Source organism: Capsella rubella, unplaced genomic scaffold, assembly GCF_000375325.1.
Source record: "Capsella rubella cultivar Monte Gargano unplaced genomic scaffold, Caprub1_0 scaffold_9, whole genome shotgun sequence".
Classification (NCBI taxonomy): domain Eukaryota; kingdom Viridiplantae; phylum Streptophyta; class Magnoliopsida; order Brassicales; family Brassicaceae; genus Capsella; species Capsella rubella.
Window position 1 is genome coordinate 132800 of NW_006238915.1, and position 22904 is coordinate 155703.

The 22904-nt window shown below is 34.8% G+C and overlaps 4 protein-coding genes across 4 annotated transcripts in view; 3 read left to right on the top strand and 1 right to left on the bottom strand.

Moving 5' to 3' along the window:
- The first annotated feature begins 1415 nt into the window (after positions 1 to 1415).
- Positions 1416 to 2697, top strand: LOC111829551. The gene is made up of 5 exons (XM_023778856.1): positions 1416 to 1472; positions 1560 to 1847; positions 1924 to 2151; positions 2254 to 2341; positions 2402 to 2697. The coding sequence occupies exons 2-5, from the start codon at positions 1641 to 1643 to the stop codon at positions 2695 to 2697; spliced, it is 819 nt and encodes a 272-aa protein (XP_023634624.1). The 5' UTR covers positions 1416 to 1472; positions 1560 to 1640.
- Positions 2698 to 7300: 4603 nt separating this feature from the next.
- On the top strand, positions 7301 to 7705 carry LOC17874585. Its single transcript, XM_006279398.1, has one exon. It carries the CDS (start codon positions 7301 to 7303, stop codon positions 7703 to 7705), a length of 405 nt encoding a protein of 134 aa, XP_006279460.1.
- Positions 7706 to 19849: 12144 nt separating this feature from the next.
- Positions 19850 to 20326, bottom strand: LOC111829552 (uncharacterized mitochondrial protein AtMg00810-like). Its single transcript, XM_023778858.1, has one exon. It carries the CDS (start codon positions 20324 to 20326, stop codon positions 19850 to 19852), a length of 477 nt encoding a protein of 158 aa, XP_023634626.1.
- Positions 20327 to 22548: 2222 nt separating this feature from the next.
- The window catches only part of LOC111829555, a 2349-nt gene continuing 1993 nt past the window's right edge, over positions 22549 to 22904 (top strand). The window contains exon 1 of the mRNA XM_023778863.1: positions 22549 to 22747. Coding sequence (XP_023634631.1) covers positions 22549 to 22747 — 199 coding nt within the window. The remainder of the gene's footprint in view (positions 22748 to 22904) is intronic.

Here is a 22904-nt window from a genome sequence, read left to right on the forward strand (position 1 = left end):
TTTCTTGGTAAGTCTCTCTATCTCTTGCTTTCAATTTCAGGTTCTTCGATCCCTCATATTCTCTCTCTCGCTTTCAATCGCAAAAATTCTCTCTTTGTTGTTATTTTCTTTGGTTGTTCTTCCCCTTTGTCGCATAAACCCTAGAACCACACTTTTTCTTCGATTTCTCATCTCCTCTCTCTCGGTTCTACTCTTCGAGTTCTGATATCCTTATCTTTCTCTCTTTGTTTAGATCTCTGTCGAGCCATGCCTAATCGTGGGAAAGGAAGAAAGAGACGAAACGCTCCTAATTATTCGCAGAGAATGGGAGGTTCCAACCCTAGTGTACGACCTAACAATCTGCCGAGTCAGTACAACTTCAGGCCGGCGCCGGTCCAAGTTCCTCCTCCGTTGCACACGTCGGATGTACCCAGCCCCGTTCAGCCAGGAAAATCAACGACGTCTCATTTCCGGGACTATCCCCCGCCTCAAAGGCTTTTCCAGAGCACCTTCACCCCCACAACGTCAAGTAGAGAAACCTCGTTCAGAAGAGGTTCATAACATACCTCATAATCAAGCTACTTCTGAGCCCGAGTCTCCGACTTCTCCATTTCAAGCCTCTGTCGGTCACAGTCTTCCATCGTCTCAAGGCAACAACTTCCAAGAAGGACCTTCCGTGTTGCCGGAACTACAAGAGGACATGTTGAGGGCTCTTAATGCTCTGCTGATGGTGCCAGGCAGGGAGAAGTTCACCACGGTCCTCCATCCTGAAGCCTTCCCAAACACGACATGGTATGTTCTCTTAACCTGAAAATGTTGTGTGTTTGAATTATGTGTCTAATAGTGAGTCTGAATTGTAATGTCATGGTGTTATTGTGTATTACACATAGTGTCTGAATTGTGTGTCTAATAGTAGTGAATTGTGTATTACACATAGAGTATTTACACATAGAGTCTGAATTGTGTGTCTAATAGTAGTGACTTGTGTATTACACATAGAGTATTTACACATAGAGTCTGAATTGTGTATTGTAATGTCATGGTGTTATTGTGTATTTACACATAGAGTCTGAATTGTTTATTGTTATGTCATGGTATTATTGGGGTCATGGTGTTACACATAGTGTCTGAATTGTGTATTGCAATTTCATGGATTTGCCTCTTCTATTTTGATGTACTGATTAGGATTTGGTGATTCTGTTGATTGTTTAATGACCGTCTTGCTTGCAACGTTTAAAGGGCTCTTTCTTTGACTACTTTTAGGCTGATGTTGAGTTTGAATTAGATACTTGTTTGTGTTTAAGTGTGTCTGACTATCGTAACATGTTTACTTGTTGTATATTTCATGTGTATGGAGGTTTGGCAAACGTGATAAAGGATCAAAACTTGTGAGGAGTATTAGAGAAGTGTTTACAAACAAGTTTGATGGTCCGTACTATAGCTGGAAATGTGTGCCTCGGGACAGACAAGGGAGATATTTTCTCGAATTCCCGGTAATATTCTCTGTCATATATATCTTTCTTATATAAGTTTTCTTAATTGTCATGTATAAACTCACCCTTCCTTTATTTTTTTTGTAGAAAACCCACACATGGGATCCTTTGATAACAGGGACTGTGCAAAAATGCTTCGCGGAAGTCTGTCAAAGGCGAATTAAAGACATGGTAAGCAACGTGAGGACTAGTGGAGAGCGACCTAACTGGATTGAAAAAACTCTCTGGAAAACAATGACTGATTACTGGGATACTGACGAAGCACAGCAAAGGAGTCAGACCTATTCCAATGCCCGTATGTCTGACCGTAAAGGTCTCGGTCCTCATGTCCACTTCTCAGGCCCGAAGTCATATCAACAAATCCAAGATGAAATGGTGAGTCACTTTCAGCTGTTACTTTCAACATTGACTTCTCTGTTATTTCTTGTTATTAATTTCTGTTTATTTGCAGGAAGAAAAACTGGGAAGAAAGGTCAGTCTAGGTGAGGTTTTCATCAAGACACATACAAAACCTGACGGTACGTATGTTGATCAGAAAGCAGAGAATACTGTACAAACATATGAGAAGAATGTGCAAGATAGATTGTCTGAGCTGGAGGCATCACCTTTTGCTGTTTCTGATGGAGCTTCACGACCACGAGAGCTCACAACAGAAGAATATACAGAAATCTTCCTTGAGGTTTAAGTTCTCTTATGACTAAGTTTATTTTGATGATACACATTTATAGATAATTGTTTGAATGTGTCATGGTCTAATCTCTTGTTTTATCTCACTTTGCAGTCCACTGACAGAGATTCACGAGGAATACCTTATGGAATTGAAAGCCTCAAGGACAGTATTCTGGTCAATGGCAAGCAGAAGCAACCAGGTGATTGTTCTTCCTTTCTATCTCTGCAAGAACAGTTGAAGTAAGCTCAACGCATGATAGAAGAGCAGGCTGCAAATGCTGAGAGGCGTGAAGCTGAGGCTCCTGCGCATGAAGCTGAGGCAGCCCGAGCTATAGCTGAGCAAGCCAAAGCTGTAGCTGAGCAAGCCCGAGCTGTGGCTGAGCAGCAGGACAAGCTCGAACCCTTGACAATGTTACAAACGTATCTACGAGGAAAGGATCAGGAGTACATTTCTTTCCTCGCAAATAATTTAGCTAAAGCGCCAGCAACAGAAACTCTTGCAACATCTCTTCCTCAACAGAATCCAACTTCAAATCCATCTCCACCTGCTTCATAAGTTTCTCTTCTCATAAACTGAATGTCACTTTCAGAATTATGTGTATGTTTGTTTTTCTTTAACCTTTAGACTGTGTGTAAGATACTTGAATGTTTAATCAATTTTATTTCGGTTTCATTTTCTTCTTTATGTATTGGTTTTGGTTTTGGGTTTCAGGTCTATTTGAATCAATTTTGCGAAATAAACTGCTTTTTGTATATACTTTTAGTCACCAAATAGTCGTCTGATTAGTCACCATGTCATCACGACGTTAGTCGCTGTTTAGTCCCTTAATATAGTCGTCAAATAGTCACTAACATCTCACGACTAAGCACTGACTAAAAGAAGGATGACCATTTATGTGAGTTAGTTAATCGTAAATTAGTCGCCTATTAGTCATGTATATGTATGACTAACTAGCGACAATGTTACGACTAAATCATTCTTAGGCACTATAGTCGTAAATTTAGTCGTTAATTAGCGAATGTTACGACTACATGATTTAGCGACTGCCAAATTACAACTACAAATTTAGTTGTAAATTAGTCGTAGTACATGCTTTAGCGAATATTTGGTGACTAAAAATGTAGTCGTTAAATGACTGTTTTCTTGTAGTGAATTGCTACTTTAATTTTACGGGATTTCTTAGCCGAATATTCTCGTAGTGAGGCAAGTGACCTAAGACGAATCAATGTAGGTTTTACAGCCTTTGAAAATTCTTACTAATTATATTATGTATGATTTTATAAGAAAAGGATCCGACTCGCATTAACGTTTTTCGGTTTCTTCGTATAATATATATGTACAAAGACTCGAATTTTCTCAAAAGCTTAAATAGTTGTTCCAACTGATATTAAGTCTTGTTCGGACTTAACGCAACTCTCGTTCACGGTACGGGTTGTAAAGTCTTAGGCCGTGTTCGAGAGGTAGGGCACTCGTTGTTGGATGACAGTGGTGAACGAATTTGTTTCAGGAACCTTGGTCGACCGACTACGAGGTCCTAAGTAGCGCTCACTATCCGTTCTTAGTGCTAGAACGGGTAGGGGTGTTACATTTACGGTTACGGTTGTTGTTATAGTTGTAGTTGCGGTTACGGTTGCGGGAGTTTGCGAAAATGGACGGTTACAGTTTCAAGTATTATCAGCGTTTTGATCAATTAGATTGACGGTTAAAAACAATGCGTTTGTAGGAGATTTATGACTAGGTGATCTGCTAGTACAATAGCGGATATAAAAAAAAATTGTGAAAAAGGAAATTGCAACTCGTAGATCTAGTTGACCATTTATTTAATAATCTATCCTTTATAATTCATTAATTGGGTCTCTTTTTATGAGACAACTTTCTCCCTGTTATCCCCCTACAAAGCTACGACGTTGATTCTGCCGAAGAAGTGAGAAGAAGATTTTATTCAGATTTTTATATTTTCTCAATAAAATCGAAAACAATATGATTTTTGAAATTGAATAGTCATTTCCCTATCCCAATAAGTTAACTGTTGCAACGTTTTTTTTTTTTATATTATAGTTCTGCGTTTTTCTCTCAGTTCACAACATATCTCTCATTGTTTCTTCTGGTTCTTGTGCATCTGGAACTTCCACATCATCAACTTCATATCCAGATCAAAACTCTTCAGTATTCAAACTCGGATTTCGTCCTGCTGCCACCACATCGGTCAGTTCTGGACCAACGCCATCTATTGCCCCAGCCACCTTCCCAACTAGATCCTTATTTTAAGCTCCTGTCATCCGAGATTGTACTTCTTCAGCATTCGGATACTCATCTGCTTCTACATAGGTTAGTTCTGCTCCAACGCTTGATTTAAAAATAAATCAAGCGTTCAGCGACAGACCAGTTAACATTATAAGTAGTTGGCAGGTCATTCCGCCACAAATTAAATGGAGGTTCGGTTGGTTTTTTTGGGCAATATCTTCTATCGCCACAAAGTTTTCGATTTGGGACATTCCAATTTAACGGATAATATGTAAATTACCGGGTTAACAGATTATTATTATGTTTAAAAAATATATATTTCGATTTGGAGATCAGTACTACAGAGATAATAGGAAGTATAGCTGATAGCTTTAAATTTATTGGGACTTTTTATTTAGTACGCAGTTAGATTATAACTTATCTGGCTAACTTTACAGTTACGTAATAATATTTTATTTATCCGGGTCATCAAAGTCTGCATATGTTGCAAATGTGTCAGTGCGTTAGCCGAGAATCTAAGATACACACGCTGCATTGACAAAAAGTTTTTAATTTTAATAAATTAATATAGGGACAATATCGTAACTTTGTGTGAGTATATGAAAGAGAACCAATTTTCCTATTATTGAGAGTATGCTTTTAGTTTCTCATTTATCTGAGCCCTCAAGTTTAATTTACCCTTGTAAAAAGCATAAACTTCTTAAGCATGATTAATAGTAAAAACCATAAATAATAAAAATATATTTACTAGTAAGACCATTAGAAATTAATTTTATTGGGACTAGCGATATTTTATTAATTTATAGTGGTTTTTCTAATTGTTAAAAGTTTTTGAAGATATGAATTGAGATAAAAAAGTAATATTAGTTTTTTAGATAATATAATTTTTATCATTTGGAATTGAATTTTATATTAAGGAATCAAAATTTGACAATAAATTACAAATATTATAGATACATTAGTTTAAAATTATGATTAATAGCCTCAGTTGTTATATTTTAATATCCTATAAAATAAATAAATTGTATGATGTATATTTATAAATTGAAAATAGAAATAAAATTTTGGTTATTTTATGACATGTTGTGGGTTATATTACAAGATTATAGTATACAAATATAACATGAAATTGTTGACATTTGTTTTACTTAGCTGTGACCCAACCCAGTACACTTCTCAAGAATACATTCATTTAAAGCCCATATAAGATTTTTAATATTATATATATGTTTCATAATACTCAAAAATAGAATTTAAGGATTTTGGCATGGATGACCTCCAAAATTTTTATAACTAATTTGGTGACCATTCTAACCACATAAAAGTAATATGCTGTATATTTTATGTCTTATTTCCTTGCCTACCCTCTTTGCATGAATTCCCATTCCTCAGTTTTCCACTCGCCCAAACGATTCCACTTTCTTACACCTATGTTTTTTTTAAATTAAAAATATTGTTTTAATTTTTCTAAAACCTCTTCCGCTTCTATAATCTTCATACGAGTTAGCGATTCCTGGTCGACTCAAAAAAAGAAGACGAACAGCGGTGGTCACGACTATATCGATACGAGCTGAGTGAGGAACAAAATCGGATCTGATCTATTTAACCTTAATAGGCTTCCCCGTGGGTTGCCAATTTCATGTCCTCTAGGGTATAGTGTTCTTTGCTAAAAACTGTATATAAGTTTGCATGGTTTGAAAAATTTTGAAAGCATTAAATCCTGTAAAAGAGGTGAGTATTGATAGCTTTACCCACTGTGGTCTTATATACGATTTCCATCTCCTATACTCTATCTGAGAAATAGAAATTCAGAACATTAAGGAAAATATAATATTAAAATTGCAACTAATACCTACACAGTGCAATCCTTATTCATCCTCAGCAAGAAGCGCGTCCATAACACGTGACCCTACTAACGTAAACTCACAATGGGCCGATATTACTTACTTAATTTCCTTCGTTATTGGGTTATATTCTTCACTTTGTTATTGGAAATGAATATTCAGCTAAATCACACTAGAATTAATAAGGAAGGATTAATTTGCAATTCTTAAAAAATAAAATAAAGTAAACACCACTTAACTGCTCCTGTATAAAATCTAAAAACAGAATTTTTTTTTATAACCTAACTAGTTGTTCTTTGACAAGAAGCATTTATTATCTATTTTATTTTGATAATTCATGTGTATTTTGTACTAAAACTATATACAGTACTATAATTTTTTAATTCCTACGAAGACAGTTATCTTCATATCGCACGCCTAAGACGGTTTTTGGCTTATGAGATAAAATATAGTTTATAATAACCACAAATGTATCTATAATTGGTTACTACGAATCTGATGAGAGTTAGTTAAGAAAAATAAGAGGACGCATGCATGATCCTACATGTTCTATAACATGGTTTGATTTGAATCAAACATCCAATCTCCATAAAGATGCGTGTGTTTGGTTTCATTACAGAGAATTCTTAGTGTAAAGATACATTCCCCTCATGCCACGATGTGAACTTAAAACTAAGCCACTTCACTTTCTCTAACCAAATCACATTTAATTATATTAATTAACATGTAGTTTTCAACATGCTCACACTATCACGAAGATTAAGACGACTACACACAAATCATAACTTATAAAAGACAAACACTTTCTCATAAAAAAATAAACAGCTAGTCTTCTTTGAATCATGTCGGATATTAACTTTATACCTTAGACATAAGCTGTCCTTACCACATTTAACTAATCAAAACACACGGGTCTTCTTCCACGCACATGCAATTAACATTACACTTTATATATTCTCCACTTATATATACTGTCTAGTTCACAAGCAAAACACTACAACTACAAAAAAAAAACAATTCTCTCTGTCTCTTACACACACATATTTAGAATTAGGGTTCTTGAGTTGTCAATGGCGAGAGAAGAATGCAGCAGCAGCGAATCTGGATGGACCACATATATATCTTCGCCTATGGCGGAAGACGAGGAAGAGGTCATTCATGAGGTCTATTATGAAAAGCAAAACATCGAAAAAGATCGTAGAAGATATGCAAATGAATATGAAAGTAACAAAGATAGCGACGATTCGATGGCTTCAGATGCTTCTTCCGGGCCAAGTTATCAACAGTATCACCAAACGAGTAATAGAGGAAAACGAAGAGAAGGTCTAGGTTTAAGGAATGGGAAAGGTGAAAGTAATAGTAAAAGTAATGGTGTTTATGATCATTATATTGATGATAAGAATAGTGGTAATCATATATCTAGGAAAAATGAAAAGAAAAAGAGTGAAAACAAAGTTAGGTATCATAAAAAGTAGTGTTTTTTTTCTTCCAAATGTTAATTGTATATTGAGATTGGATTATATACCTTCTCTCTTTTTGTTTGTGTATTGATGTTCTTTGACGCCTCTGGCAAACTGTGTTTGATTTTTTTAATTGGTTTTTTCTTTTCAACATTAATATTTATATATGTACTCATTTAAGGTTTTTGCAAGCATATTAGAAAAATATTTATTTTTCTGTTTTTATTTCCTAATTAATATATTGTCTTCTTTGATATTATCAATTAATAAGCTAAAATTATAGAAATAAAATTCGAGAATTCATCAAATTATGTAAGACGATAACTAATTTAAAACGGAGGCATCCGAAGAAATTTTTTTATCTTGAAAAAAAATATTTGTCCATGATCTTCCTAACTACATACTTTTTTTAGTGATCGTCGACACTTGACATACTAAAACTATATTAATTTCCTTTGGATTTTAACAAATTCATAACACATGCTCTCTTTATGGGTAAAGAGATGAAAGACAAAATAAAGGATAAGATTAATAGAAGTGTTATAAATCATAGTGAATTGTCATAACAAGCCCAGTAAGACATGGCCCATGTCAAGTCCGGTTTGGCCCGATGTTATGGAGGTTTAACCTTTTCCTAGTTGTATTTGGGTTTATTCATAAACTCCTTGTATGAACCTATATATATATGGTTCTAAGCTAATGAATAAATCATCTCAATTCTCTCTTTATTCTCTCTAGTCTATAACACGTTATCAGAACGATTCTCTAAACCCTAAAAGCTAAAGCTAAAATCGCCCCTAAACCTTAAACCTAAAAGATCTCGGTGGTATTGTTTATCTCGGTACTGTTCATCGTAATACTGTTAATCGGCAACACTGTTCATCGTTGGTACTGTTCAACGTCCGTACTGTTTTTCATCGCGGTTCGTTGCAGAATCTTGAATTACCGAGGTCTTTAGCTCCCGGTCCAAATCCATTCAGAATTCAATAGGTGTTCAAGAGGTAAACACCATTAACCCTAAAACCATTGTTTCATGTTTATAATCTTAAAACCATGAAAACTTGAACATGAGATTGTTGTTTGGATTAATTTTCACATGAAATTATGAAACCCTAGAACATGTGATTGTTTTTTGAAGTACTTTAATAGATTTTATAAAACCCTAAGAATATGAGATTGTTGTTTGAAGTGCTTTTCACATGCAAATATGAAACCCTAAAACATGTGATTGTTGTTTGGACTGCTTTTCATGCTAGATTTGAAACCGTAGAATATGAGATTGTTCTTTGGACTACTTTTCATGTAACCCTAAAATCGATTATAAACTTGTTTCTCATATGGATTGTTGCTTGTTTATAACAATATGAATTTATGAAATCCTAATATATGATTAACATGAAAATCGAATATGAAAGCATGAGCACCTAGAACTGCATGATAAATTTTAAAAGTCTTAAGATCATGAAATTATATGCTTGAATTTGCATGATAGGTGTTTGATCTTATAGAAATCGCATGCTAGGATTCTTGTTTAAAATCGCATGAATACTTGATGAATATGAATGTGGCATGTATGAGACTATAAAACCATGAGATATGGGATCATGAGATTATGAGATTATGAAAATCTCGTTTGGCATGTATGAGACTATAAGACCATGAGATATGAGATATGAGAATCATAAGACAGTGCATAGACCTTGTCCGGGATGATTGTTCGGAGAAAAGGGGACGCGGCTCGGCGACTTTATACTCGTCCGAACTGATGCGCGGACTACCTCTCTACCAAGCGATTGGAACGGGCAATGGTAATGAAACCTAATGATAAGCATATGTCCTTCTTTTCAAATGGATTTTACCGCCCTTAATCTCTCGGGAGATAATTACTTGCAATGGGCGTTGGATGCTAAGATCATCCTAAAATCAAAGGGGCTCGGTGAATGTATTGTCTATGGCAATGACGAGCCCGATATGAATAAATATAAGGCAATATTAATTATTCGCCATCACCTTGCAGAGAGTCTCAAGGATCAGTACTTGACTATTGAGAATCCCTTGGACCTTTGGAACGAACTCAAAAATCGTTATGATCACCAACGTACGGTGTTAATACCAAAGGCCATGTATGATTGGAGGAATCTCAGGATCCAGGATTTTAAATTCGTGGATGAATATTACTCGGCCATGTTTAAGATAATCTCTATCTTGAAAGTGTGTGGAGAAGAGATAAGTGAGAAGGATATGCTTGAGAAAACCTTCTCCACCTTCCACACAAGTAACGTATTGTTACAACAACAATATCGTGAAAAGGGCTTTGAGACATATGCAAGTCTGATCTCATGTTTATTGCTCGCCGAGCAAAACAATGAATTGCTAATGGGAAAAAGCGAGTTGAGACCTCCGGGATTAGCCCCACTCCCTGAACCCAATGTTGTTGCATCGGATAAGAAAGAAGCCAATGAGGCTAACCACGTCCAAAGATATAATAATACATCAGGCCATGGACGTGGTAAATGGCAAGGACGTGACTGTACTCACTCCGCCTTTTGTGGACAAGGTCGAGGCCGCAAGTATCACGGCGGAAAAGGCCGAAGCCGTGGTACATCTTTCAAACCACAGACCGTGATACTCGCGGCCTTTTCCGCCGTGATACCTGCGGCCTCGACCTTGTCCACGACTGGAGGAGTGACTATGGTCACGTCCTTGCCATTTATCACGTCCACGGCCAAATGTTTTACTATCTCTTTGGACGTGGTTAGCCTCTTTGGCCTCTTTCTTATCCAATGCAACAACATTGGCATCAGGGAGTGGGGCTGTTACCGGAGGTCTCATCTAGCTATTTCTCATTAGCAATTTATTGTTTTGCTCGGCGAGCAATAAAAATGAGATCAGATTTTCATATGTCTCAAAGCCCTTTTCACGATATTGTTGTTGCAACAATACGTTACTTGTGTGGAAGGTGGAGAAGGTTTTATCAAGCATATCGTTCTCATTTATCTCTTCTCCACAAAGTTTCAAGATAGAGACTATCTTAAACATGGCCGAGTTATATTTGTCCACGGATTTAAAATCCTGGATCCTGAGACTCATCCAATCATACATGGCCTTTGGTAGTAACACCGTACGTTGGTGATCATAACGATTTTTGAGTTTGTTCCAAAGGTCCAAGGGATTCTCAATAGTCAAGTACTGATCCTTGAGACTCTCCGCAAGGTGATGGCGAATAATTAATATTGCCCTATTCATATCGGGCTTGTCATTGCCATCAACAATACATTCAACGAGCCCCTTTGATTTTAGGATGATCTTAGCATCCAACACCCATTACAAATAATTATCTCCCGAGAGATTAAGGGCGGTAAAATCCAAATTATTTAGTTTCGACATCTCAAAAGAAGGACATATGCTTATCTTTAGGTTTCATTATAAACCACTTATTACCATTGCCCATTCCAACCGTTCGGTAAAGAGGTAGCCAGCACATCAGTTCGGACGAGTATAAACTCGCCGAGCCGCGTCCCCTTTTCTCTGAACAATCATCCCGGACAAGGTCCATGCACTGTCTTATGATTCTCATATGTTGTATCTCATGATCCCATATCTCATGATCTCATATCTCATGGTCTAATAGTCTCATACATGCCAAACGAGATTCTCATGATCCCATATCTCATGATCTCATATCTCATGGTCTTATAGTCTCATACATGCCAAACGTGATTCTCATTATCCCATATCTCATGGTCTTATAGTCTCATACATGCCAAACGAGATTCTCTTTTCATATCAAATATTCATGCGATTTTAAACAAGCATCCTAGCATGCGATTTCTATAAAATCAAACACTCATCATGCAATTTCAAGCATATAATTTTATGATCTTAAGACTTTAAAATTTATCATGCAGTTCTAGGTGCTCATGCTTGATCGATTTTATTTTAGAGAAATATCAAGGTAATCATGCATTCATATTCGATTTTCATGTTAATCATATATTAGGATTTCATAAATTCATATTAATATAAACAAGCAACAATCCATATGAGAAACAAGTTTATAATCGATTTTAGGTTACATGAAAATCAGTTCAAAGAACAATCTCATATTTTACAGTTTCAAAACATCGCATGAAAAGCAGTCCAAACAACAATCACATGTTTTAAGGTTTCATAATTTCATGTGAAAAGTACTTTAAGCAACAATCTCATATTCTTAGGGTTTTATAAATTCATATGAAAGTACTTCAAACAACAATCACATGTTCTACGGTTTCATAATTTCATGTGAAAATTAATCCAAACAACAATCTCATGTTCAAGTTTTCATGGTTTTAAGATTATAAACATGAAACAATGGTTTTAGCGTTCATGGTGTTTACCTCTTGAACACCTATTGAATTCTGAATGGATTTGGACCGGAAGCTAAAGATCTCGGAAACTCAAGCTTCTTCAATGAACCGCGATGAACAGTACCGACGATGAACAGTATTGACGATGAACAGTATCGAGATGAACAGTATCGAGATGAACAGTACCGCCAAGATCTTTTAGGTTTAAGGTTTAGGGGAGATTTTAGCTTTAGCTTTTAGGGTTTAGAGAATCGTGCTGATAACGTCTAGAGAGAATAGAGAGAATAGAGAGAGTAAAATGCATACAACTAATTGCCAGACCATTGCTAATGAGATCAAAATTCCCGATCTCAGCTTGGGGACATGTTGTCTTACATGCAGCTGAATAATTCGCATCAGGCCATCTAGTGAACATACATATTCCCCAAAACGATTATTAACGGGTCATAAGCCAGAAATATCCGATCTTAAGATATTCGGATGTACCGTATATATATATATCAGTTGCTCCACCACTGAGAACTAAGATGGGTACTCAGAGGAGGATGGGGATATATGTTGGATATGAATCTCCCATAATAAATAAGTAGCTTGAGCCGACCACATTTGATTTATTCAAGGCCAAATACGCGGATTGTCATTTTGACGGATCCAATTACCCACTATGAGTGGGGGGGAGATAATAATAATAAGCTGGTAAAGGAAATTATATGGAATCAATCATCCTTATAATGGCAAGATCCTCGGACTATGAAATATGAATTAGACGTCCAAAGATAATGCAAAAGCCATCTAATTGCCAGATTCCCTTGACCCGAATAGAGTGACTAAGTCACATATACCAGCTATAAATGCACCTATAAGAATTGATGTTCAGGAAGGACATAATCAAGTTGCTACAGAGTCTAAAGCCCGTATGAAACGAGGCAGACCAATAAGTTCCAAAGATAAAAACCATCGTAAATAAAGAAAGGTGATAAGAACGAATCCGAGGTTGAGAAACCGTGGTTACCCGAGACATAACCGAACCTCAGTTACCTAACAGTGAGGCTTGGGACGCTAAGCTTCAAGGTACTGATGAAGTTCATGATACTAATGAGATCGCGATCATTGATGTTATGTCCAGGATAAAATTGAACTGAAAAGATGTCGACGTCGACGATATATTTGCATACAAGGTAGCACTTGAAATGAAATTGATAAGCGATGATCTATAACCCACGTCCATAATGAGTGCACTCAATGATCAGATTGGATTAAATATGTGGAGTTGAAATCATAAAAGAAGAGGAATGTATAAGGAAACCTCTCGATATAAAGCCAGTTGGACATAAATGTGTCTTTGTGAGGAAAATAAATAATTATGGTGAAATCGTGAGATATAAAGCACGGCATATTGCACAAGGATCCTCACAGAGACCATGAATATATTATGAGGAGATATGCTCCCCTGTGGTGGATGCTAAGTCTGGCTATATAAAAGAAAAGACTTGATTTGCGGCTAATGGATGTAATGCTTGCATATTTATATAAGTCCACTGGATAATATATGAGATTACCAGAGAGTATTGAGCTCAAAGATAAGAAAGGTTCTCGAGAACATCACTGCATAAGGCTGGACAAATCCTTTCATGGACTTAGAATAAATGGGCGTATGTAAGATTATAAAAGATCCCATCAGTCCATGTATATTCATAAAGAGGTTTGCAAACAAAGGATTTGTAATCATAAGCAGTGTATATGAACCTCTGGGTAATCGACCAAACAGTTGAAAGACCTAGGCAATAAATAAGTCATGTTTGGAATTACACCTTGAGTACGTGAATAATGGAATCCTTGTGCATCAAATGCATACAATAAAGGGTACTCAAGGAGATTTAATAAGGATTAGGCCCGCCCATTGACCAGGCCCAATGGTGGTGAGAAGCCTAAGATTGGATAGTGATCCATTCAGTCCATAAAGCCATACCTCAGTGCCATAAGAGCTTTAGAGGGGTGTATTCAAAATGGAATTTTAAGAGATTTGAGTTTTATTGGGTTTTTAAATGATTTTGATGATTTTAGGGAAGTTCATATAACTTTTGTAAAATCCTTTCAAATCTCACCAAAAACAATGGGATTTGGATTTCTGTATTTTTAACTAAGGAAATCCTCCCAAATCCTCTGAAATCCTTCAAAATCATTCAAAGCAAAATCCACAAATTGTTTTCAATAACAGTGGATTTTAAGGTGGATTTTGAAATCATTAGTTGAATAACAGTGGATTTCATGAGACTTTTTAAAATTCATGTTTGAATAACAGTGGATTTGTAAACTTTTTACAAATCACTTGAAATTTCACTTTGAATACACCTCCCTTAATGTATCTGGTGAGCCACACTAGGCCAGATATATGTTTTGCTGTGAATCTATTATCTAGAATTAGCTCATGTCCAACCCAAAGGCACTGGAACGGGATTAAACATATTCTTCGATATCTATAAGGTACGATAGATTTGGGTTTATTTTATACTAACCATCCCAAGGAGGGATTGGTTGGTTTTGCTGATGCAGGTTATCTCTCGGATCCGCACAATGTTCGATCACAAACTAGCTATGTTTTCACGTACGGTGGAACAGCAATATCTTGGCGATCTCAAAAGTAAACGATCGCAGCAACATCGTCCAACCATTCTAAAATTTTGGCGATGCATGAGGCCAACCGTGAATGTGTTTGGTTGAGGTCCATGACTCAACATATTATGATCGATTGTGGGATGACCGAAGGGAAGGCAGCACCAACAATAATGTATGAGGACAATGCTGCCTGCATAGCTCAGCTCAAAGATGGATACATAAAAGGAGATAGGACGAAGCACATTTTTGCCGAAGTTCTTCTTCACTCATGAATTACAGAAAGCCGGAGAGGTTCAAGTCGAACAAGTTGAATCATGTGACAACTCGGCGGATCTATTCACCAAGTCGCTTCCAACCTCAACGTTAAAGAAGCTTATAAAGCAAATTGGAATGCGCCGGTTGAAAGATATTTAGTGAGCTTCTAATAAGGGGGAGTAATACGTGTTGTACTCTTTTTCCTTCACCACGGTTTTATCCCAATGGGTTTTCCTGGTAAGGTTTTAATGAGGCAACATTCCCAAGCGTATTACTAGCTCACGACGGTTATGACATCCAAGGGGGAGTGTTATAAATCATAGTGGATTGTCATAACAAGCCCAGTAAAGCCCGGCCCATATCAAGCCCGGTCCGGTCCAATGTTATGGAGGTTTAACCTTTTCCTAGTTGTATTTGGGTTTACTCATAAACTCCTTGTATGAACCTATATATATATATATATATATATGACTCTTGGCTAATGAATAAAGAATCCCAATTCTCTCTCTATTCTCTGTAGTCTATAACAAGAAGTAAAAGTAAGACACAAGTTCCGTACATGAACTCATTACAATAACAAAAAACATCAAAAATAATAGTCTTATAGCCTTTGATTTATGAAGGTTAGAAGAAAATGTGGTTGATTATACGGATTAGAGATCAATGAGTGGTTTATTTTATTTTATTTTTGTGTTTAACTTCAAGATATATAAGAAAGAAATGTATTGTAATGCTGTCATGAATTAGAATGGTGTAAATGTGAAATAGGTATATAAAGCCATGTGTGATGAAACGTGTCTTTCGAAACAACTTCTCCATTATTAGTCACATAGTGGCTTTCTATGTATATGTTTGATCAAATTGTCTTAAACTTTTATGATGAAATGGTTTTGTTGGTTTGTTAGTTTTGGCTGTAAAGAGGGAAATGAATCCACTGAAGACACATGACAGCGACATGGGAACTATTCCACAGATCCATAGCAAGTTTTCTTTGAGTTATTACAAAGTTTGTGGATTTTTCTTATTTGCAAGAAATAATTTCTATATCTATTCAACCCCATATATAAACTGAAAATTACCAAGTTTATCCCAAATCAGGGGAAATATAATTGGTTTAACCCTCAATCTTTCCTCATTATTAGATTGACACAAATTTTGTGTTAAAAGTCCAAAAACCATTACTTAATCTACAGCTCTTATTATTTAAAATTTTGACGATAATTAAGGCAAGTATAAAAAAAATCTGTCATATCAATACTATTAAACAAAAAGCGATTTGAACCTGTTGCCAAACAAAAACATTTAAATGTTTGTATCAATACTATAGTATAAAAATCTTAAAACTGTTGCCAAAGAACTCAAAAAACGGATAAACGCGCGGATCTTTTGACCCGCTAATCAAACTTGATAATTTTATGTTCTAATCTTCGCCGTTCGTTTATAAGTGGAAGCTTCCAATCCTCACCGTTTGATTTTTTTGCCGAAAATCTTATATTTTCATCTCAGTCGTTCGTTTCAAGCAAGAAGCTTTTAATCCTCACTGTTTTTATTAATTACAAACAATACAACTATTTGGGCCTTTTTATCAATTTTTTTTTTCGGCCTTATAAACGCAACACAAACATGGCCATATAAACTCGTGCTCTAATGTACTAGAGAGGAGACCTGCGCGTTGCGCGGGGTTGTTCGCTATGAATTTTTCCTTAATTATTTTTTATTTGGTGTTATATTTTTTGATTAACGATTGAATGTATATCTTGTGTCGTATTTGTTTGGCTATATTTGAATTTTTTTTTCATATTCAGATATTATAATCTTATAATATTAGTTATTCATTTGTGTAGTGCTCTTGTTACTCGTATTCCAATTAATGTTTTTGGTTTTGTTTGGACGCATGTATTAATATAGTTAGATTAAAAGCTTTACCTTAAAAGGAAAGTGTAACGATAAATCATTTTTTACTCTTTTATTTTATTTTTTCCTTTTCTATTGTCATATTTTTATATTTGACTAAAAATTAATTTATCAAAGTTGGAGTGTACTTTGTTTGTTAGGTCGTTTTTATCTATTTGAACTTAGGTCTTATCAATAGAGATTCTCGAATTTTTAAATATTAACCCATGGCATAATATTTTTTTGTTTAAATATTTTGTAATTGAGCATTCACTTATGACATGTCCTGCCAAGATTTAAGAGTTGATCTAAATTTTAGATAGTTTACTTACTTTTTAAAATTTATTTTACTCGATGGGATCCAACATTTCTACTTTTTTTTGTTTACTTTGCATAAACCTTATTTAGTCAGACGATGCCATTGTAATCAACGGTTTAACCTGGATGGGATATTCAAGCATGAAGAGATCTCAATCCAGCAAAGGAGGATGCCAACACCATTTTCGATTTTATTTTATCTTTTGTTGTAGGCATTATGCTTTATTTCGTTTTCACCATATTTTTGATCTAGCAGTTCTCAAAGATAGATTTTACAATTTTAGTTTTATTTTATCTTTAATACGAAAATTTTGATTTTTACCTCAAATTGAGATTTTAATGTACTTCAACATTTTATTTCCTCGTGTTTGGTAAATCACATTTTTAGAGGGTTGGACTTCATCTGTGGCATTTATGGAGCACGATTTGGTGGTAATAAAAACAAATATGTAGCATATACATTTTGTCAGAAAATTAGCCTTTTTTAGTATGGAGAGCTTATATATTGTATTGTTGTAGAACTCATAAGATTAATATAACAAATTGATTATTTTACGTTTATAGAAGATGGAATATAATGTTCTATAATCTTTCAAGTTTTTTTGCACCAGAAACAGTGCAAAAAGATTTTTATATATTTCAAGATTTTCTGATTTCACAAAAAAAAAATACAACCATTACAATATATTTTTAAATTATTATTTTTAAAAATTTGAGTCAGGTTATCATTTACTTTTATTTAAATGAAATTTTTAATAATAAATAAAAACTCTTTGTAGTATATCATTCTTTGAATCTAATAGTTTGGTTATAAATCTAATATTTATTGTCATATAGTTTTTTTTACTCTACCAGCATTTAATATTTTTCTTCCATTATAAATCTCATTAACACATTAAATCATTGGAAATGTGATCATTACTAATAACATTTTAACAATATTTCTTTTAGGATTTTTAAATTTTATTTATTTAGTTTTTTTCTTAGTTTAATTGTTTCCTATTTAATAAAATTTCTATCAATTATGAGTATATAAATATGCATTAAATAAACATTTGAAATATACTTAATTTTTAGAAAATGGAGAGAGATAAAGATTTAATTTGGGCCTTACATTACAAACTAAACAGGCCATGAAAGATAAATATATGGGTCTAAATTATTTTTTTGGTTAGACACACAAAAAAAAAACGATGCTGATGTCGCAGCTTTAGAGGGAGAGAGAACTCTCCCATTACTGTATATATATAGATTCGTTTTTCCCGGATCATTGTTTTCCGAATTTGTTAGCTACCGTAATTTTGCTTCTAAATATTTGCGTTTAATTAAATTGATCAAGGAATGGAAATAATCTTCAATCAAATCTTAGTCGTTATTATTAGATACCAAATTTAAAGGTATCCTACATATAAATAAGTCGTGATTACCCCAAACGACAATATTTTCTTATTCTTTAATATTTAACCCTACAAAGTTCTCACTATGAAGAAGAGAAAAGAAGCCGATAATAATCATTCAATTAACATTTCTAAACAATCAAAAAACAGGAAGCTGTCTACAAATGTTTGTGGAAATGAGAATATAATTCATACCCTGCTGTGCTCAAACATTACCAGATCTGAAGGCATTGTGAAACCTGATTATCGAAGAGTTCTAAATGGTATTACTAATCGTCAATCTTTAGTTAGTTCTTCTATTACTAATTCAGGTAACAAGTGTATTTACCATTGTTTAACGATTGAATTATGTTGATATATTTTCCTAACATATAACCCTTATTTGGTTGTCAGTAGGTATTGGTTATAGGACACCGAGTCCTACCTTACTTAAAAACTACCTTCAAAGAGATGATAATGAAACCACAACTATTCAAAGAAAAGGATGTGGGAAAGAAAATAAGTCGCCAAGGCCATTTTGTTCAAGCTCACCCAATTCCGTTGTAACCGTTAAGTCAGTATTCCAAAGAGTTCTTAATGATATTACAAATCGCCAACATTCAGTTATCTCTCCTCCTTCTAATACAAGTGTTAACTACAAAGATATTTCATTAAGAGATAAAGTAATTTTTATTCATAATCATTTTATTAAACTCATTTACATATTTCTTTGTCAATTAGGTATTGTTTATCGAACACCAACTTCTACACTACCTATTGACCACCAATATATCAAGGAGAAGGAAAACCTAGCTATCTTAACCAATGGTGAATTATTTTCAAACATTAAGCATGTCATATTCCGTATATAGGCACTCACTGACATGCTTACTGTTTCTTTTTTTTGTAATCATATATAACTCTTACAAAATTTTTGTAATCATTTACATAATCTGTTACAACGATTCATCACGGAATATCTGGTCATGTGAAATCATTATCAGTTAATGGCAATTCTTTTGCCATTGAAACCTCTCTGAGACTAACACATATAAAAAAATAGCCAGACAAATCCACATCAGCGCAGGTACAGTTTAAATTAGCCTTCAATCATTATTCTGATGTATCATTATATTTATATTTTGTTCAAATTGTTTTTTAGATCAACTTCATGAAAACTTTTACTCTCCTACCTACAACTAAATATCATCATACAATGGTGCACTTTCAGATATTACTAATATTACAAATAGTACTATACATATCGATAAGGAGGTTCCATTATGTTCACCTAGCGCAAATATATTAACGATGGATGATTCTATTGGTATTTCAGAATTAATCCTATTATGTTATTTACTATCAATAAGAACATCACGTAACCATTGCAATTCACCAACTGTAAGCGACATGGCACGATACTCTGACTCCGCAGAGGACCGAGAGACGACATTTTGCTTCTTACTTTTCAATGAGATGGGCGAAGAACCAAGCGTAATAAACCAAGAACCCAATGAGCGACGAGTTAAACGACAGCCCGCATAGCCAGCATCGCACCATCCTTTGAGCTGTAAATCAGAATCAGACTTCAACAAAATTCCTTTCCCTGGTGTGCCTTTCAAGTAGCGAACAACACGCAAGGCACTCTCCCAATGTTCTTGTCTTGGTTCTTTCATGAACTGAGAGAGTATGTGAACCGAGTACGTTAGATCAGGGCGAGTGGCGAGCAAGTAAACTAAGCGTCCAACCAAACGCCGATAGCACTCCGGATCATCGAGTATACGACCAGTCGCCAAAGCAAGCGTATGTTGTTGTTCAATCGGAGTCATAGCCGGCTTTGAATCAAGAAGTCCTACTTCTGTTATAATATCAAGCGTGTATATACAACGATTAATTTCTCTTTAAGTGTCCCCTAATATTTTGAAAAATTTTCAGGAAGAAAGGAATCCAATGTGTGGCCGTAGGTAAAACTGCAAGGAAATTTCTTAAAGAGTGGACATATCTTTTGTTCGAGTCAAACTTTGTGGATAGACCTATAATGTGTGTTCTTCGTTTCTGGAGAATTACTGAATTTGAAGGTAAGTAAGCTTGATCCACAAACTTTAAATTTCTATGTATGCAATAATAATGAAAGAATAATGAAATCTTTTTACTTGGTTCTCTTTATTGAATAGGTAATTCATGTACTATGTCTCAATATGGATCTTCTAGAATTGTTTTGGACCAATAGTATGACGAAATGCATCTAGGCACTTTACTGTGAGTTCATTTATGTTTCTGTTATATTAGTAGTATATAAACTTATACACACTCACATTACTTATATTTTTATAGTCTCATTGAAACAAACCCAATGGAGTATCCATTTTTCAATATTGTGTTTTTCTGAACATATAGGGGAATTGAAGGATTGGCTCAGTATACTTGGCAACCACCTAGCGATGAGGATGATGATTAATAGTTTATTATTTCTGTTTTATTATCCTATGTTTTGTAAACTTTTTTTTCTATGTTCTAGACTATTTTTAAAATTTACTAGGTTTGTTTGAATTTGATTGAAAAACCTTTAAATATAATTGTGTCATTTAAAAAGTTTATATATGTCATGATCTAAATCAAGTGATCATGACAGAAAATTTACACATCTATGGGCAAGTTAATGTCATTTGTAACAAGTATTGGGCCCGATGCCACCTATAAGATCCATACGATCAGCGGACCTTCATATAAATTACGAAGATGTTAGTTTTACACCACAAGCCATACAATCTCTGCTACCAAACTGTCAGAGATTTGTGACCAAGCGACTGAGTTATATAAATCGTATTAGTTTTCGAATTGTATTTATCTGCACAATGTATCTTCTACTAAACCGAGTTATATAAATCATATTTATCAATACCATAAACACAGAAATTTACTTAACTGAATCGCCCGTGCTGTGGCACGGGTTACTACCTAGTATATATATATTAGATCTGCCGTTAAACAATAATAAAACAGTTAATCTAATATTTTCAATTGATTTATCCAAAAAAAGATACAGAAAATATGTACCATATTTCTAGTATCTTTTTTTTTTCAAAAGTACCACAATTTTATTTTCTTCCAAAAATACTACAAAATATTTGTTTTACCAAAAATACCAAATATACATAAACTTAATTTTAAAAGGCGTAGAATTGTTTTTAATGTTTGGGCTAACTATTTATATTTAGGGTATAGTTTTAAGAGGTGGATTTAGTGTTTACGATTTAGAAATTAAGTTTTAAATGTTAAGAAACTTAGTTTTCTTTCTGTGGATTTTATTTTATAAATATCCTCAATTTGTTCCTAATTGATTATATTATAGTTTTTTTCACACATATTAAGAAAACATCTAAAATTGGATAATATTTTGCATCATTGTTTGATTCAAAGTTTTTTTAAATTCTAAACCAATACTATTTAGTTATTTACCTTGAAATTTGTAAATCGTAATTAATAATGCATTAATAACTGTTGGTGTAGGAATTAGCACCAACGACATACCGGCCTAAACCAAGACGGAATCGAATTAAACCAATAAATCGGGGAATCCCGGTTTATTGTCCAATTATTGCAAAGGGTGCTTCATTCCTAAAATGGAATAGACGACCTCGGATCATTAGGGTTTCGCAAACCCTAATCGAATATTTATGACAATATCTTCCGAAAATCTAAGGAAGAGGAGCATTTATTGTAACCCTAAATCCCTTGTATAAATAGAGAAGATATCTTTATTCTAGGGCATCGATCATTTAATAACAAAAACCCTAATTCCTCACTTGTTCTTGAGCAAACCCTAAATCGTTCATTTCTAGGTCAAGTGAATCCTTTTAATCCGTTTCAATTCGAGTTCTTGAGAGATTGTTCAAAGTGAATTTATTCTCCTTTCCTTAATAAATTCATTGTGTGAACCCTTGGTTCAACAATTGGCGCTAGAAGGAGGGGGGGAATTTTTTCCTTTCTAGAAAGCATTTTCAAAAGTAACACTTCTCTCAACTCGGTTAACGAAGCAATCCACCTCGAGATGTCTCAGCAACTCGGCCCTGTTGACTCACGTCCAAACGAGGAGCCCGACGAAGAGCCCCTTACTAACGACTCGACCTTCAACGAAAGGATCGAGGAAGAAGTCCGTCAAATGGATCTCCCGGCACCAGTCGAAACCACCGAGCGTCCTCAAACTGGCGAAGTGGAAGGCAATACGACCGCCCCTCGAAGGTCCGAAGGTCAGCCCACGGACGAGCCACAACTCGCTCAGGTCGCTCCAGCGGGCCCACCGGTTCAGCAAACCGTATCCATGGACGACCTGCGCATAGTGTTCGGAAGCATGACGAAAGACATCTACGACCGAATCGCGGCAGCCGACCACCGGATGGATACGAT

Bases quoted from the DNA above. Each gene is read 5' to 3' on its own strand.
- LOC111829551 (XM_023778856.1), top strand. From the start codon at position 1,641: ATGGTAAGCAACGTGAGGACTAGTGGAGAGCGACCTAACTGGATTGAA. The intron at 1,848-1,923 runs GTGAGTCACTTT...GTTTATTTGCAG, and splicing joins AACAAATCCAAGATGAAATG to GAAGAAAAACTGGGAAGAAA. The intron at 2,342-2,401 runs GTGATTGTTCTT...AACGCATGATAG, and splicing joins TGGCAAGCAGAAGCAACCAG to AAGAGCAGGCTGCAAATGCT.
- LOC17874585 (XM_006279398.1), top strand. From the start codon at position 7,301: ATGGCGAGAGAAGAATGCAGCAGCAGCGAATCTGGATGGACCACATAT.
- LOC111829552 (XM_023778858.1), bottom strand. From the start codon at position 20,326: ATGACTCCGATTGAACAACAACATACGCTTGCTTTGGCGACTGGTCGT.